Source organism: Achroia grisella, unplaced genomic scaffold, assembly GCF_030625045.1.
Source record: "Achroia grisella isolate CSIRO2021 unplaced genomic scaffold, CSIRO_AGI_Agris_v1 utg487, whole genome shotgun sequence".
Classification (NCBI taxonomy): domain Eukaryota; kingdom Metazoa; phylum Arthropoda; class Insecta; order Lepidoptera; family Pyralidae; genus Achroia; species Achroia grisella.
In genome coordinates, this window is record NW_026712891.1 from 1,274,381 (window position 1) to 1,292,900 (window position 18,520).

The 18,520-nt window shown below is 32.3% G+C and overlaps 1 protein-coding gene across 3 annotated transcripts in view; it reads left to right on the forward strand.

The window, feature by feature from the left end:
• LOC131846069 (agrin-like) overlaps positions 1-18,520 on the forward strand; it is a 177,622-nt gene that overhangs the window by 92,774 nt on the left and 66,328 nt on the right. The window contains exon 1 of one of the 3 annotated variants that reach the window (XM_059195292.1): positions 17,196-17,991. The exons of the other annotated variants lie outside the window; for them this stretch is intronic. Coding sequence (XP_059051275.1) covers positions 17,196-17,991 — 796 coding nt within the window. Of the gene's footprint in view, positions 1-17,195; positions 17,992-18,520 lie in introns of those variants that run through there. 3 annotated transcript variants of the gene reach the window in all.

Genomic DNA, 18,520 nt, shown 5'->3' on the forward strand with positions numbered 1-18,520 from the left:
TACATATCATTTACAATTTCGATAGCACGCTGCGAATATTATGCTAATAGCAAGTTGGCGATAAGCTCTAGGTCGACGTTATAATGACTCAACAGATTATAAAAGTCCACTTGTTTAACTTGATTGTCAAGTTAAAGTCCAAAGCATTTGCGAATATAAATTCCTGCGATATGTTACCAGCTGATTTCGCAAGGATGGGAAGAAAATTGCACTAACTAATGATCATATCGTTGGATGAATACAAATTCAGGTCTTACAACGGTCGATGGTCAGCTTGGCCCTTGCTGGCGTGTCGGAGTCGCTAAATTGAAATGGCCTATGATTTATAGTGAGACTTCACGAACCAGTATTACGGAAGCTTCCTGCACGGACGTGACGTGAAACTAAACACTGCCTCAAAATAAAATTGGAATGTTTTTAAATTTAATTAACCTAAATCAATAAACTTGACTGATTGTTTTGTAATATAATACCCATTCTGAATGCCCTCAGCTTCAAATACTACATAAACTTGCTTGTTGAAGATAAACAAATTCTTTTTACTTATATACCTATCTAGTGATTCATCTATTTGTTATTAAATTAACATTCCTAGATTTCTTTAATTGTAATTAACGGAAATATATTTGTAAACAAAATTTCCCGTTTTCAGCAACAACTAAATTATACAAATGCGTTTAAAGGATTACATTCATTTTCTTAATTTCCGTGTCTAATCGTTTAAATATTCACAGCAGTTCTTGCGTATATGCAGCGAGAAATACATGATAATGTCATAACATTTTGACGACTCGGTGTAAATTCCTTCAGTTTCAAATTAAATACCAGGCAGGGAACGGGGTATTCGTATGAAAATGTGCTCGTTTTCTAAAAAGGTTGGTTGGAATACAGAGAGACCGGGAGCTCTTAGTTTAAAAGTCATATTTAGCTAATTACGTTGCGGGCTGCGGTCGCCCGGTTGGCGAGCTGGTCCGCTGTGGCCGAGGATTCCTTTAGAGAATCTATCAGAATACATTATAGTAGTTGTGTCCCATTAAAAATAAACTTTAAAGCCGCTGCGAAGTACATCTTACATAGTTTTACATAGACCGCGTGTTTGAGCTAATAAGTTGCAGTTTAGTAATTTATGTGACCTGGATTTTACGTTGTCGGAAGTGTTTTACATTTGAAGCGTTGCGACCTTTTCTGCGTTTAAAAATAGGGCTGAGAAAGAACACTCAATGTTTCTATTAAATGACTTTATAAGTTATTTCCAAAATTGAAGTTATACAAAGATATCATGAGTATGTAATTTTTTTATAAAAATACATATACTCTTTATTGCACTCTTTATTAAAAAAGAGCATTTTATTTATTTGTTTTGATATAAACTTATATCAGAACAAAGATAACTTCATAAGTGAAATATCTTAATGTTTATATAATAACAAAACTGTGGAGATTGTTTTCAAAGTAAAATTAATGAAACCCGTATTGCGTGGAATTGAAATGACTTATTGGCAAATGTTTTATTCAATTGAATCTCAGAAATATCTCTGTAATGAAATCGAAGGAATTTGAATAAATAGGTAATTGTTTCTTTTAGATTAGCAAATTACATCGGATTAATTTATTTTGAAGTCTTTGACGAAGATTCTGTACAATGATTGTTATTAGTTTTATTTGTATTTTTAATTATTATTATTTTTATATAACACGTAATACATATTTACGTGTTATATATATAGGTTGTTTTTATTTCATTTAATTCTATATGATAAATATCTGACTAGCAAAAAAGTTTATAGATTTATTTTACGTAATATATTTAGACTCGTAGAAAATGTTAATTATATATAATAAATAAGTGAACCTGTTTAACATAATATATAAAAGAAAGTCTCAGTGTTCTCGGTACTCCAGCCATTATTCCTGAGGGTTCCACTCGAGTAGCCTCCTTTTAAGGGTAACGAGGGCATTGTTTATCTTAAATCAATTTATTAAGTCTGTTAGTAACGAAGGGTTCGACGCTGATATTGATCTCCCTTAAGCCTTTCCGTCAATGTTTAGATAGCTGCCCGATATCGGCGACCAGTCAAAGATGCCGACTGAATGCCCTGATTTAGATTCTGAGAGTAGTGGAATCCCATTTGGCGTAAATCCAGATGTATTTTCCATTTAATTTTAGGATTTAAAATCTTATTACTTAATAGGTTTGAATTATTTTGTTTAATTCCGCTGCTATTAGCATGTGCCAGACCACAACTATTCAGTGCAAAAACCAGACCACTGCTATGACCGGCGTTATGACCTTCCCCATTAGTGATCAAATTCCGACCGTTATTGGATCTACACGCATATGGCGACACGTGTCTCGCCTCTAAACGAAGCATCATCAGGCAATGAATAGAGTATGGATAGAGTTTGGAAGCCTAATGTTCAGCTTCACACATATTAACGGAATTAAACAAAATAATACAAATCCATTAAGTAATCAAATGGATTTCCTTACGCAACATAACACCCAATTCGATAAAATATGTTTAAAATCTTATTGCGGATTTTTATGAATTGTAAAAATTACGTAGACTTTATAATAACATTTCGGTAGTATTCATTCACATTGCCACTAGAATGTGATGTATTTTATTTTATATGTTATCATATTTTATTTATTTAACATATGTATTAGTGAAAAATTATTACTATCGTCAACATATATGTAGCTGAACTGAAAATAACTGAAATGACGGACGGAAATGAACTGTTTTAAAATATCTTAACTACAGCAAAGTATTTGGCTTGCCAAAACAATATTAATACGCTACGAAGGCAAAAATATTAATCACTAAAAATTATTTAACAGAGTCTATGCTCCAACAATCTAAGTATTTAGACAAATAGACAGATACACATCATATTCATATCGAATAAGTTTAAATATATTCTATATTCCTATAGCTTATATTGTATTTTTATATCAAACATGGTTGTTTATTTTTATTTTATTTCCTTATATAATACAATATTAATAAACAACGAACCCTTCGCTTGTTACATTTAACACAAAAACAACAGACAGTCGTAAATTATTAAATCTCAACATCTAAGCCGCGTTTAATGACCCATTAAATGAAGTAGCAGTCAGAGAAACTCTTTAAGGAAAACGCAATTATAGATCTCGAGTGACAGTATAATGTATATATTTCAGATATACATACACGTTTATTACGGTTACTTCTTTCGATGATATGTTATCTTATATTAGATGTATCATATGCAGTAACATATATAGCCTGTTAATCTTATAGACATAACGATATCTATGGAAAAATCATGTAGCGAGCCATACAAGACCTTTAAGTTTCATGTGGGATTTTCGCTTCATAACTTTTCTAAATTATTGTTTGTACATGTAAATTTAATTGTTAATATATGATGTATGTTCATATAAACAGATAATAAAATATACTATTTTAAATTTATAGAATAATTATAGATAGAACAAGAGACGTTAACGCTAATAAACAAGTATTGCATGGAATTGATATTATTTAGTGCAGATTATCATAAAACAGGATATATTCTGAACATGTTTAAAATTGTATGAACTAGGTCGGAATGAACCATTTTAAAAGGTATTTTTAAACCTACTTCAACAAGGAGGATGAACTCTATTCAACTTAGATTTTTATACATACAAGATATTTTCACGAATAGTGTAATGAGTTAGATGATTACTTTAGCGAAAATCGATACCAAATAATTAATTTTTCGTTGAATATTAAATGACTTTGATATAAAAAGTTGAGTATTAACTACAATAAATATATGACGTAGATATATTATACATATATAACTCATTGTTGTAGAAAAGCTAGCCCAAAACTAAAACGTCATTTATCTTATGTAATCATATATGCCCCGTCACACATATAAAATGGAAATCTTTTGTGCGTTCATATCAGACATCGGCCACTTGTCAGAAAAGGTATCTCAAAGAAATGATTCAAGTTACGAATTGTATGAAAAGTTACGTAATATTTATTTGTGAAGAATAGTTTTAATCTATTAAATTGTGTAAAGTTTTGTTCTACATAGTTACGTCAGTCGCATTGTGCGTTTAACCTATTTTACATATATCGTGGGGATTTGGACTAACAATTCGGTTTAATTTTTTTAAGTCTATGTATAAAAGGGTAAAATAGAGTAAAAGGATAAGATTAGGAGAAGTGTATAATTACTTTACTGTAGTTAATATATGTTACTCTTGCTGTCGTGAATATTTATAAATAATTAGTTACCTTTCGATTCTGTGTGTGTAGTGGCCGTAGTTGGTGAATACAAGCATTGGATTCAATACCAAGAATATGTCTTTTAGTGCTAGTTGGAGTTATTTTCAATGTTCGAGTATATTATATACTAGATGTTCCCGCGACTTCGTCGTAAAAAAATAAGTAATCTGTATTATGAATTTTGTATAGTTGACAAGATAGTGTCTTTAAATTCATATTGTGTTGTTTCATTAGTGATATGATATGATAGTGATGGATAGGTTTCTATTCACTATTTATAATTTAAAACAACCTACGTATCATATAACTCTTAGGAGTTAACTATAACAGAATATTATACAGGTAAATATAACAAGTTGGTCGTCGCCTTTACATTATTGCGGTGCACTTACAAGTGTCTGGGGAAACTGTGAGCTGTTATTACAAGGAAATTTATGAGGTGAATTGCTCCTTCTAAGTTCCAAGTTTGCCGTAAACAACAATATAGAACTTATCCGATGTTTGGGCTCTACCGGCCTAATGTGACGGGGAAAATGGAAACGAATCCTCGCTGAAAAATTTGTGTAACGTCCCGCTGTTATGAGAGTTTATTCGATACTTTGTGTAACTTTTGCTCGTCGCGCTAATGTCAGATCGTGTCGTTTTAGGAGCCAAACTCCTTAAATGTTTGACTATAAAATGTCCACTTTAACAAGATGAAAATATGTAGAGACAGAGCAAAATTCACTTCCTCAGTAGCTTACTGAACGTGATCGTTACTTTGTGTGACAATGTATTTCTGTTGCGGAGAGAATTTTTAGCATAAGTACGCATGTGTGACAAAGAAGGTACTGCAAAATTAACTGCTAATTATCCAACTATTTAGTAGTATCGTATGGAGGGTAAGTGAGCACGCTATAAAATAATTAGCATACCAATTCTTCGCGGAATGTCCACGCGACTATTTACTATGTCCTTTGGAATTACGTAAATACAATCCAGTTGTGACAATTTATGTGCTATTGTGAAACCTTTGTCATTGTGCTTTATTGATTTATTGCACAGTAAATCAATATACACTTACGTTCTACAATTCTAACTAATATTATAAATTCAACAGTGAGTGTGTGTGGATGTTTGTTAATTTATTTATAACTGTACATCCTGGCAATCGTGGTGACGTAGATGCAGGTGGACAGTTACAGGACAGTTAGTTTGATATTGTATTGTAGACTTTAAATAAAGAGAGTAAGACTACGATATATTAGATATAATATCATATACTGTATTACCATCTAATTGCTCACCTAGTTTTCTCCTGTACATATTATTCCGTGATTTCGTTATTCCACGCTGGAATGTCAGCAGTATCCATAAAGTATTTAAGAATATCAGGAAAAGATTATAACAGAGTTGTCATGCTTGTTAGTTACTCAATAGATTAGTCGAAATCAGATTAGATACAGGATGTAAATTAGTTCTACATATTGAAAAAAAAAACAGGTATACGAAAATAAAATAAAACCTATTTGCTGCATAACTTTTATTTTATATTCGTTATTATACAATCGAATTTTATATAATCAATAATTATTTAGGCAGCAATCCAAAAAATGTATGTAATTGTTGTTGCTGGTGTTATATTTACTTGTAATCCGGTTTGCCTTGAAAAGTTTGCATTCTACAATAATACTGTCTTTTGCACTTACTTACATAACTGAATAAATAAAATATATTGTCTTTGTCACTTTATAATGGACAATATATAGGTAACTAATAGGTTTTTTGCTCAATTTAATTGAAAAAGTAGGATGTAACAAGAAATTTAACATAGTGATTATTAATGTCATTTAAAATAGTAACTGTATCAACTATTTAATGCAATCCTATTTATGCAGAATATATTCAGCCTTTATACCACAATCTATAGTGAAACATAATTAATAAACTGCGCAAAACATTAATTCACAAACCTCATTTTCACAGATTCAATGTTCCGCTCTGAGCCAATTCATGTGTGCCGTTCATTAGGTGAATATGATCGATAGTCAAGCGAAGCCAGAGGCTGCGCTCTGCTAGATTATTACTGATATGCGAATGGCGCCTGCGGTTCGAAAACGCCCTTCTGTCCGTTATTAATTGCCCCACGAACAAAGGCAAATGACTCGGTAGAGGTGATCCTGCGAAGGCGGGTCGGCGTTATCCATTCAGCCAGTGTAGACGTCCGCGAAGAGAAATGTTCATTCACGATAGGAGAATTTATGACTTTGATTTACGCGGAGTTTTCACGTGGCACCCCGACGACGGAGTCGCCCCATAAATAGGGAAGGGTCCCAGCTTGACGTGTCGGACAGTTCGTTATTATAGCATGTTACAGGCAAGCGTCGCGTTCACTATTCAGCCTACATCGGCCGCGCTGAATTGATATAGGAAGCGGAAACACTCATATTTACATATAAAATTTTTACTTCCGTTTCGGTTTCCGCATAGTGAGACGTAACATATTTTTCTATTCCTTTTTTATGTGTGAAGCGTATTCCGAAAATTTTCCCTATAGGGAAAAATTACTTTCAATTTTGTCCATGTTTGAATTTTAAATTAATATTTATTCATTTCAATTTAAGTGAAAGTAAATACATACGTCTGTGCTATTTTGCTGAATTATTTGACTACTAAAATAGATATTAAATATAATTTAATATTTATACCAAGAATGCGTCCCAAAATGTACGAGTAAATAACGATGTCGACGTCACATTGTTTGTTGGGCATTGCAGCGGCAGTTAGGTAGTTTTATCTCGCACAATTTCAATTTTTCATCTGCAGCTGTCAGCTCGGCGGCGGCAGATAAGTAACGTTCGCGTTCGTCCCGGAATAAAAGTTTGTTCCCCGCCAGTTTGTTCGCTCCACTTCCTTTTATAAACTTTTTGTATGAGCCGCTACCCGCGCGATATCAATAATTCTTACAATTTGTGTATTCAATCGATAGGAGACGATTGAGACCGTTCAATAAGGAAATTCAGACTGAAAACATTTTCATTTATTCAGTAGTTGCTTTACGCGATTTACCCCGAATGTATTTCTTTCGTTTCGAGGGATTTTAAAATCCTCTCAATCATTGAAAATCGCATTTAATTTGAATGTTCAGATGGAGCTCTAAATATCGTTAACATGATATATCTTAGCAAGTTTGCAACTATCTTCCAAGAAGCTTAACAAGGCTTATTGAAGTAGATCCGCTGCGATTGGCACTAATAAATCTTATGATTGATTTTCACAACTCGTAAATGTTATACTAAATTGGTATCTATAGACGTGGTTCGATCTATTTATTATTATCATTACTGTTGACGTGTTGAATAATTATAGTTATATTATAAATGTGAAAGTTTGTAATGTTATTTTGAGTTTTGTTTTTATTAACTCACATTTAAATATCTGAATAGATTAGATTGAAACTTAGTATGAAGATAAAACAAGTGATACTTTTTATACCAACTCACACAGGCGTACCTGTGGTATCATTTAATATAAATATAATATTGGACGGTGTTAAGTCCGCTAAATGTACTATTGTCGTTGTAATTTGCATCACAACAGCCTCATAATAGAACATCCCTAATTACCCCAATTAATAAGTTCGTTCGTATTGTTGAGGACTCTTTGGCCTCAGGCTGCTGGATGGCATAACAGATCTTAAATGTTTTATACTTTTGACATTGTGTTCTGTATTACCGTTAGATTAATTAGTTACTTGTAAATGCAATATTAATCAATTATCTTGATTCAGATTGCAAATTTATTTGAAATTAATAATCTTTACTTTCCATTGTAGATCTTTTAAACTATATAAAGGATTACAATGTAGTTTTCAGTAATAGACAGAGTGTTCCAAGAGTATCTGTGTGAAGCCGGAACTGGTAGTTAGTTTTTAATATAATATTATTATGTTACGCTGAGTTTTCTTAATGACATCGTTGACCCTAGCACGTATATATATTATACGAACACTTACCATTTACGTTACGGAAAGGTTAATTAGATTATTAGGGGTATTCTATCGGTAACTGCAAGTAACTATAAGTAAAAGATAGCTATATATACTAGACGTCACACAAACACACTAATTAATTCACTCTTAACATGTAATTATCTACCTTATTATAAACGTGACAGGTCGATTCTGTCGGAACATAACCCAAATCACCCATGTCTGCACCAAATTCGAACAAGCCCTTTTCTAAATTTCTCTAATCGAGAATGATCTCTAGGAGGATTTGATTCTCGATTGATTTCAATAGAAATAAACTTAATATACGAGCAAGCTCGTTGAATATTTTTTTTTCAATCAACCTCAAACTCATATATTATAGTCATAACTTGATTCTACAATTGTAGCTTAATTATATATCGGCACAATTATCGCATGTGTGAAATATAAGTTGATATTTGTATAATTACAAGTTATTAGGATCATTACCGTCTTCGGTTATCATCTAAATATAGTATTGATAATTAGACCACTATGATATTTTTAAATTTAGAAGTTCATTCTTTTTTTTTATTATTCACCTAAAGCTGTATTTTAGGATATAAATGCATATAAAATATGCAGTTTAACTTACGATAAATTTGTATGCAAAATGTTACGATTTTGTCGTAATTTGATTATGTTCTATGGCGTTGGATGAGGGACATCTTAATTTTAGTGAGTTGGAGTCTCTCAGTACCCGTTAGCTTCCCCCGGGGCGGCCGGCTCTTTATTAGGATTTTCTAAAAGTAAAAAAGGTACTTAGGTGAATAAAACTTACTGATATAAAAGTAGGCTCATACAATTTAATCTAGTTATCTGGTATACTAATTTGAAGAATTAATTTAGATTGTATATTAAATGGTCATTGCCTATTTTACTGACCTCACTAAGCATAAGGTATGATATTGTTCGTATATTACGACCGACCTATTAATATTTTATATTCCAATCCGATCCTTTCTTTATAATAACAGAAAATTTCATTATTCCTGATTGATATAAATTTTGATTAGAAGAGTTAAATACAAACATAAAAAAATTGTAAAAGATGTTTTCCCAAGGATGAGATATACAGAAGTCGCTTAATTCAGTACAATTTATAGCATAGATACAAACCCCTCTTACCTAGAATAGCTACTCAGATTTTATCAATTGTGCTAGCCACATCGTACCATAATTAGTAGCTAACCAAAATGGATTCTTAAAGCCGCCCAAATCCGGACATTATTTTTATTCATTTTGGAACAGTTTTAGTTTGCCCAAACCAGAGTTTTTCAGATTATATTTTTTGATTTTGACCGATTATTTCGGAAATCCAGTAACGGTTTTTGGCACACTATGTAATTTAAAAGATAATCAAGATAAAAGAAAAATAATGTCATCAAATATGTTTTGTAACGGCCCACTTGACGGTAAGTGGCTACATGAAAAACACCACGAACATGATATGTCGTATATTCTTACGTTGCCATGATGCAGGATTAATATGTCTTGACTCTGAACCCTGTAATTTCTCTGCGGTACCGCGGTCTACAAACAAAACGTTTCTTACAAAGCAAGCTGCTTAGCGGTTGAAGTAAGTGAGATAAAGGTACTATCGCAGATATAAGTTTATATCAGTAAAATGTTAAATATAAATACGTAGCTACCTACGTATTCTATAGACAAGCTGCTTATACGTCGTGCATATTCCAGTGTATTACTTTCTCTTCAGTCTATTTGCTTAGTGTTATTTTACGGACAGTTAATTAAAGCTGTAGGTTCTTAGTTTAACTTTGGCGAACTTTTACACCGATAACAACATTAATGAAAACTCGTCTGGATTTGGGCGAAGTATGGCGGTGACAGGGGCGGGCGGGACGCAAGGGCGGGTGGGCCCATTCGGGTAGTTGCCAGTTCGTGCTGCGCTCCGACGAGGGTACGTCGCGGTCGGGCCTCCCTCCTATCATTCACGCGATCGCGAACCCAAAATTCGGACTGGAATTGCGAACTCTAAACAATGGGTATTCCCACCCCGGTTGGCAGGGCTAGGCCTACAATTGTGTACAGTGTTGCGCGAGTGCGTGGTTCATATTTGTGCTAAGGTGTTACTATCATTTCTATGGGTGCTGAGTTCGTTGGACGATGTGGTTTGTCACATTTTAAACACATGGATATAATATAACTACCTAATTATAAACACTTTACTATGATGCTATTTCTGTTAATTCAATTATTAAGCAAAGGGAATAAAAGTTTACGCTTTTAAAGTTTTATTAATTGTACAGTATTTTTAATCAATTTATTAAAAGTTAATGATAATTCTATAAATCTGTTTCCCTTCAGATGCACTGTCTGTCATGGATACTTTAAACAAAACATTTTTATTTTCTTAATATTGTGAATATTCGGATTCGGATTGCGTAATGACATAATAGATCTTACTGAGTGGGAAAGTTTGAGTTTGGATAGATAATGACGGATATAAGGAATAATAAGGACGGATTTTAGTGATAATTTTACAGTAAAATAGCTTATACATCTAATAACACATAGGTTTACAATAACACATTTCATGGGGGTGAAACCGCGGGCACAGCTAGTATTTTATATTTATAATATACCTACTAGCTAATGCTCGCGAAATAATTTAGAAATATTTTGACTACGGTAACAATTCAATAGAAATACTATACACTATACACTACACACAATATTTTGTGAATGTAAGTACAGGACAATTGACCCAATTTCGTTGTGATATACGTGCCTGATAAAGTACAATAATATCTAAATATCTTAAATTTGTATATTATATAGTAGCCCTAATCTGTTTAAATGGGTCCGCGTGTTTACGCTTTAGCCAAAACGTGAAACGAACAGATAGCTCTATATCGTATTCGTATTACGAGGAACATTTTGTAAAGGAAAATATGCTAATTTTTATCACAACTGTTGAAAAGAGAACTGTTTTTTCAAGAACGAATAATACTTATCCTAAAATGTGTTGCTTGCTAAGAAGATTAAGAACTGCTTTTAAGTCAATTTAAGTGCGAAGTCGATAGAACTAGACATTAACTAGTAGCGATATAAATCATTTCGAATAGATTACATTATTACATCAAAACTTTCAATAGTACAATACACTAGTTTAAATCTCAGTAGGTAAAATTAGGTGTATAAATTGAAGTTATACAATCCTATAATCTTAGTTTTTATTAAAAATATTCGCTGTCTACGGCAGCCACTGCCTAGAGATAAGAAAAGGTTTTTAGTTTTTTAATTTAATAATAGAATTAAAAGATCCCTTGAGTTTTACTAATCTTCAGTGTTACCAGGTCGTAAAGATTTTTTTTAGTTTACTTTGATCTAAATTTTATTAAATTGTAAAGTTATACGGATGTGGACGCAGTTTAACGTTCAACTTGATAAATATTATATATACTGATATTTTTATAATATCAGTATTCTTACGATTTTATACTCAAGTAAGAAAACAGAATCCTTATAATTTTCAACGTAATTTGTACAGACTATGTTCGATCATCACCAAATATTTTTTATAAGTACCTATAATAGTAGGTACTTACAACGAAGAAAGCAACAATGTTTTACTGCCCTACTCGTTCATGGCTGTTGGAATGAAGTGAAACGTACTCCATCATATTCAACTTTGACTTTTACCCCTCCTCTAAGTAACTATATTAAATTACAATACATATGTAGTATGAAGCTTTAAAAAAGAACAGTAGTACAGAATTATTTAGAAAAGTTTGTATTCAGAATATGCTTACGGAAAAGTATGGAAGTCGAGTTTTAATTTCGCCTTAGAACCATTCCTAATAAGTCTGACTCCGAGACCTGAAATCATTTCTGATAAAACTTTTAAAGAATAAATGTATAAAACAACTTTAAATAGAGTACCGATTCATTTATGCGTGTTGAGTAAAAAGTAAATAAATTCTCTCTATTTTCTATTTATTTATCCATCCGTATAAATAATATTGAAATCATATATTTAATAAATTTGAAAATAATAGTCTAATAGTTAGACGAGTAGATGTCATTTATAAATTTATTAACATTAATTGGATATGTGAGACAAGTGAGAAGTTGTAATTATTACAATCGTTTTGCTCTTCAGAAACGCCATTTAGGCGGCTCACTACCGACTACTCTTGTGGAGCCTATGGTAGGCCATGCCGCTCTCGTATTAGTTTATATAGCTACGAAAAGAGCTGTTCACGGACCATCACGCCATAAATCGTCTACAACAGACGCATAGGCCATATATATTTGCAGTTCGTTTTTTATACTAATTATTTCTAATGTACAATTTAATATTCAATTTAATTTCAAATTAATATTTAGTGGTTAGTCACAGCAATACGTTTATAATTGCTATTTCTTCTGATGGTGCGTTAGAAACATTGGTACTGTTTTCTTGGTTTGTTTTATTTATTCGACCTTGTTTTTTTATCCTGCTTCAATCAACGTGAAGTGACCACGGTCATTTTATTTTTGCTTGTGTCGTGACCAGATGCTTATGTACCTGTAACATAGCACGCAATCTAAACAGAGTATACGAAAAGTGAGCAATTCGTACACGTATGTACAACAGTATGTAATTATGTAAATTCTTTCAGTATAATATCTTATGATTATTAAGACATTTAGAAATTAAATTAATGTAATTATATTAAGCTGAATTAGTATTAACTAAATGTTCCGTAACATTTTCTGCGCTGGTGCAGTTAGTAGTGGCTAAATTCTCTGACCTTGATTCATCTTGGTAACCCTGATAATGTCGGTTACTTACCTAATGTGCACAAAACTAACCACAATCTATTTCAGTCGTCTATGAAGTCAGTTTGATATTTGTATTATACAACTAAAACCCTCCGAGACTTATGTAATAAATAAATGGCAGGTAATTATAAAAATACTGAAATAAATTAAAATCTTTTAACGCCCATTTGTTATTTGCAATTGCAAAAAATAAAGTATAGCTTGCATCCGAAACTCTTAATTCGTCCTTAAGAAACCCCCACCTTTTAAATATAGTAATCTTTAAAAATTGAGAATTGTTAGTAACAGCATCACATAATTAAGCTGCCTAAGTACAACTATGGGAAATCCAGAGCTACGAGTATGTTGATTGGTTTAATTTCTAACTTATATGTATAAAATGTGAAGATAAAAATACCTTATTGTAGGAGCTATTTTTATCTTCACGCCATTATTTTTTGTATTATAGGAAATAATGTAATAATTATTATACTTGTAGTGGAACTATTTTTATTTTTTACGACAAATTTATCATTATTTGTTTTTCTGTAGCGCCTTTGTTTAAGAAATCAAATACATACATCTTTATTTATTGAACTACACTATTTGACATGGTGAATTAAATTATTATTAAACAAACGAATCTTAAACTATACCTTGAACAAGTTAGTATACTATATAATTATAAGAGGTTTAATACCTACATTTATTGGTAGAAATAATAGAGTGCATGCTCTCACGGGAAGTTGTTTCAACAAAGTTTAATATTCAATTAGAACGAACCTCCCGGACTAATGAGTCCAACATTACTGAAAGTAACAGAATTAATGAATATTTTCATGTTATTGTTCCATATTGGATGTGTATTAGAATATAAAATTTGAATCTTTTCTATTATGAATGTTATAATAAAAATTTTGGGTAAAGGGTATAATTAATAATTAAAATTTATTAAAATCGTTACAAAAAAAATGTTTTGTATTTTACTAAATAAATGACCATAATTTAGTATTTATTAATCATTAATAAACAGAATACATCCAATAAAACACTTGGTAGATTTTGATATAGTTATCACTATAAATTTAAAAAATACTCACAGTGGTTGCAAATGTCTTTCATATAGTTATTCATTAATATACTCGTAATTATTTAATTACAGCTATATTTAGATTTTTACACAGATATTCGAATGTAATGTGGGCAACGACTTATAAAGGTATATCGAAAATCGTCACGGGATCTGGGGAATATGGTTACTGCGTGGGCAAAGCTATAGAATTCTTCTAATGTCTTTTTAGGGGTTTGTTTTATACTTAAATAATAATGAGAATCGCTATAAAAATAAAATAAGGATTCAGTATCGAATATTAAAACAATGTGAAATATAAGTCTATGTAAAGTAATTAGTTTCATTGTTGCACAAATAGTCGCGGATTTTCCGCATAAATATCATTTTCAGCATACATCTGCATAAACTGTCATACCCTATTTCAAGGCCTGCCAGATTTTTTTTTTATAATATATCTCGTGCAATGTATTGTCTATCATCATGTAGTCAAATGTCATAATTTTATTTAGTCATTTATTTATACAAAGGTAAAAAATAGAGAGACAAATTAGCATTCGCATTTATACAGAATAGACAAAAGGCATTTACTACATTTTTCACAGTCGGTATTTCTAATATTTCAACAATTTTAGATTTTGCCCTAATCTGTTTAAACAAACGAGAGTCAGAAATATCAAGTAACTTAAATGTTATAGCTATTTGCATACATTCACAGTTCACAATGTACACAGGTCGTTGGTATGCCGGGCCGCTTTAATATGTGGCCGGCTGCCTGCTGCTAAAACTGAACTAAGCGTATACTTGCAATGTTGACGGAAAGTAGGGCTGGCTGCCTGGATGAGAGACAGAGTATGTACTGTAGGCTGGTTAAATCTATATTCAGCAGTGAATAATGAATGGTAGAATTTTGGGAGATGAGTTTCGATAGATCCCGTCTATGTGAGTACAGACATATATTAATCATTCGTGTCCTATATTAGGATGTCGGAAGTGATGGCACTTCCGACATCCTAATATAGGATACGAATGAAATAGCATAGACGATATTGGTATATAGAGAAACAAATAATGTAAAATTATTTTAACAGAACTCTTTACAAATACTTAAGTTAGACAAAATAAAATAGCTCCTAATATACCACTGATATCAGTTTCTTTAGATAAACGAGTAGTATGATTTAATGCTATTTAACAATCGAGTTTTATTATAATGTCAGCTGTTTAGTCCTGATAAGGTAGCAAACAGACAATCAAGTCAAAACACGCCTTTTTATTACTAATATCTATGTGGATTTATAAAGCCTAATATGGTATGGAGTTCTGATAGAAAATTTTGTGATGGACAACCCTAAAGCTCCCGCCCTCCGACATCGCCACACTTGTCCTGACACTAAACCATAGATAAAAGCAAACGCGAGCACTTTTTTTTGCCTACGTCGTTCACGTACCTACATTATGCTCCCGTATTTTATATTTCTTAAGGGATGCCATGAAAAGCCTATATCATAAATATAGGAGCGGTTATAATTTCTCATTTAATGCCAAAACGTGCTGTTTCACGTACTTAACAACTTGCAAAAAATGTCGTGTATAAGATCTACAATTTTTAGATGATGCATTTAAATATTTGGAGTATTAATTTTTTTATTTTCTTTAACTCGACGACAATTGAGATGTTTTTTTATAATTAAAATAATGACAAATACAAAATTTATGGAAAATCATAACTAAACTAGAGTTTGAGTTGTTACTGGAAACGATGGAATTAATATACAAAAGCGATTTTTTAATAACTAAACATGATTTACGATTATTGAATATCTTTGAAAGTAACTATTCATTGTATTATACATAATGTAAATGTACGTAATGTATGAATACCAAGTGGGATTGGCAGAATTGAAAATTTAATCGATTGTTATCATTTGACAGTACATAATGAATTTATTTGTTTTTATAACTTCTTTAACATTATTTTTATAAATTGTTAAAAGTATTTCAAATACGCAAAGATTATTTATTCCAACAATCAATGTATATAGATGCGATATATGTATATGCTGCATCATTTATTTTACTCATAATCAGATAGATACTTATAATTAAATTCAAGGAAAAAGGATCGATCTACCATATACACACAATCAGAATTGAATATTTTTAAATTAGGAATAATAACAAATAATAAAAATAACTATAATATTTATTTACATATTGTTAGATAGGTAGTTAAAAGTTGGTAAGTGCCTTTTCAATTCAGAGTCAGAGACTAATTTTCCACTGTGTCGAAGTCACGATTCGTAACTTGCTATCCCCAAACTTTTATGTAATGACTTTTGTTTGTTTTTAATTTAATTAATTGGGATGGATTATCCTAGCTAGCGTAGGGATTCACAGAAAACGTTGTTATCAGCGCTGTCGAAAGGTCAACGATCCATTATTAATGCGGATAAGTTTTCTATAGTGGGCAAAAGTAGTAACAACAACAGTGTAACAACGGTACCTGACAAATATAATCAGTACTTTTTCTGATACCAACATGTTTGTATTTTTATCTTAGTCAGTAGTGTGTAATCAAGTTAAATATCTTTCATGTGTCAAAATCAGGGAAATAAATACGGTTAATTTAAGTTAGGGGAGCTTATTTACACACGTCGCTACTTCTTTGTCTACGGTCCCGAATATAGAGGGCGAGCAAGCGCGCTTGTTGTAACACAAAAGATAAATACCACCGTCGAACAAGAGAGGTAATTGAGATAAACAGATGTGTATTTTACTCTATAACTTTCTGCCTCTGAGTGTAACGCGTAACAAAATCAGCGAAGTTTGTCTACCCACTTGCTTTCCTTCCTCCTTCCACTTCGCTCCATATGTACTCTATATTTGAATGACATATTGAGTTAGAATATTCATACAATAATACAATAGTATATCAGGATTAGCATCATAGTAAAAGATTTCAGTTACGTGTTTGTACTTAAGTAATTACTTAACTGATTCGTCCATAGCTACATCCATAATGTCATCCGCAGTGAAGCATAAGCTCAAATGAGGCGATTAACTGTTGAAGATGAACAGGCCGGGCTACGATTACACCGCGCCTGCATCCACCACATATTACGCGAGTAATAACCGGCCGCCGCAATACGACCGTGGCTACGGTCAGCTCACAGTCGGTCCCGTTTACAGCCCTTCCTCGCACCCGTTAGCCAATTACGCAGATGTGTACGAGGGAAACAACGACACTACGCTCAGAGCAGAGGAACGTCACTGGTATATAGAAAACCATAAAAATTTGCAACCTAATTATGACGTCAATCACGAAACTATACCTCAAGATGCCAAAATTAAAAAAGAAGAAGAGAAGAAAACCGAAGTGCCTATTCGCAGGACCGACGCGACGCAACCGAGGCAAAGGCGGAAAGAAGATCGATGTTCCTGCGAATGTTGGCCTAGTACTGACAATAATGTCGTACAAGATAGTATAATAGGAAACGAAACTTCGAGGTCACTCTCGGGTGTTGATATGGTGGCCTCTTATGGAGTATATGGGAATCCTCAGGATGAGGATAGTTCGGGGTTTGCGCGACTCTCAGAAAAGAATAATGCTGTTTATGGACAGGGCAGTGATGCCCCGGTACAAGGTGTGGTAGTAAATCAGCAAGGCAATAGTGCGGTAGTACGATCTGCATCCTCCTCAGATACAGGCTGCAGCAAGTGTTGTGTATTATCATCCAGTGCGCCTGCTGCTAACTCCGAGGACTACTGCTGGATCCATTACTGCAGGCCCGCATTAATAGTCCTGTTGCTGCTGTTTTTTCTAGTCCTGTTGGGAGTATCAACAGGGTTCTTACTAACAAATAATTGTAAGTATTACTGATTATTCTGTTTTTGCAGTCGATCTTTACATTATAAAGACAAACAAAAATTGTTTATTGTAGGATATATATGGTTTGAAGTAATTGCAAAATGGATAGAGCTCAGGCTTTGGTCATGTTACACAGCGTTTATGACGTACCGCCGAATAATTTTGGTTCAGTATCGGTATATCCAAAAAGGTAAAGCCACTTATTTATATAAATATACGCAAAAGTATACTTTACATTATACACATGATACATTAATAAGTATCTATAATGACAGTTTTTTAAAACTCGCACGGAAACATTTCAAATGGATAGCAAATGCAATAACAATCGCGTCTTTTCTTTTTTCGCGTCTTTTAAGTTATTATCATATTCCTCGCTAAAGCATTATTACAATTGACGTACAATATTAGACAATATTAGCGAAATGAAAAGCTTTCTCCTTAGCAGATAAGAAGGGAAGACTTATATATATTGTATATAAAAAGGTTTGTTATTTAATAAAGGAATACATTCTAAGACAATGGCA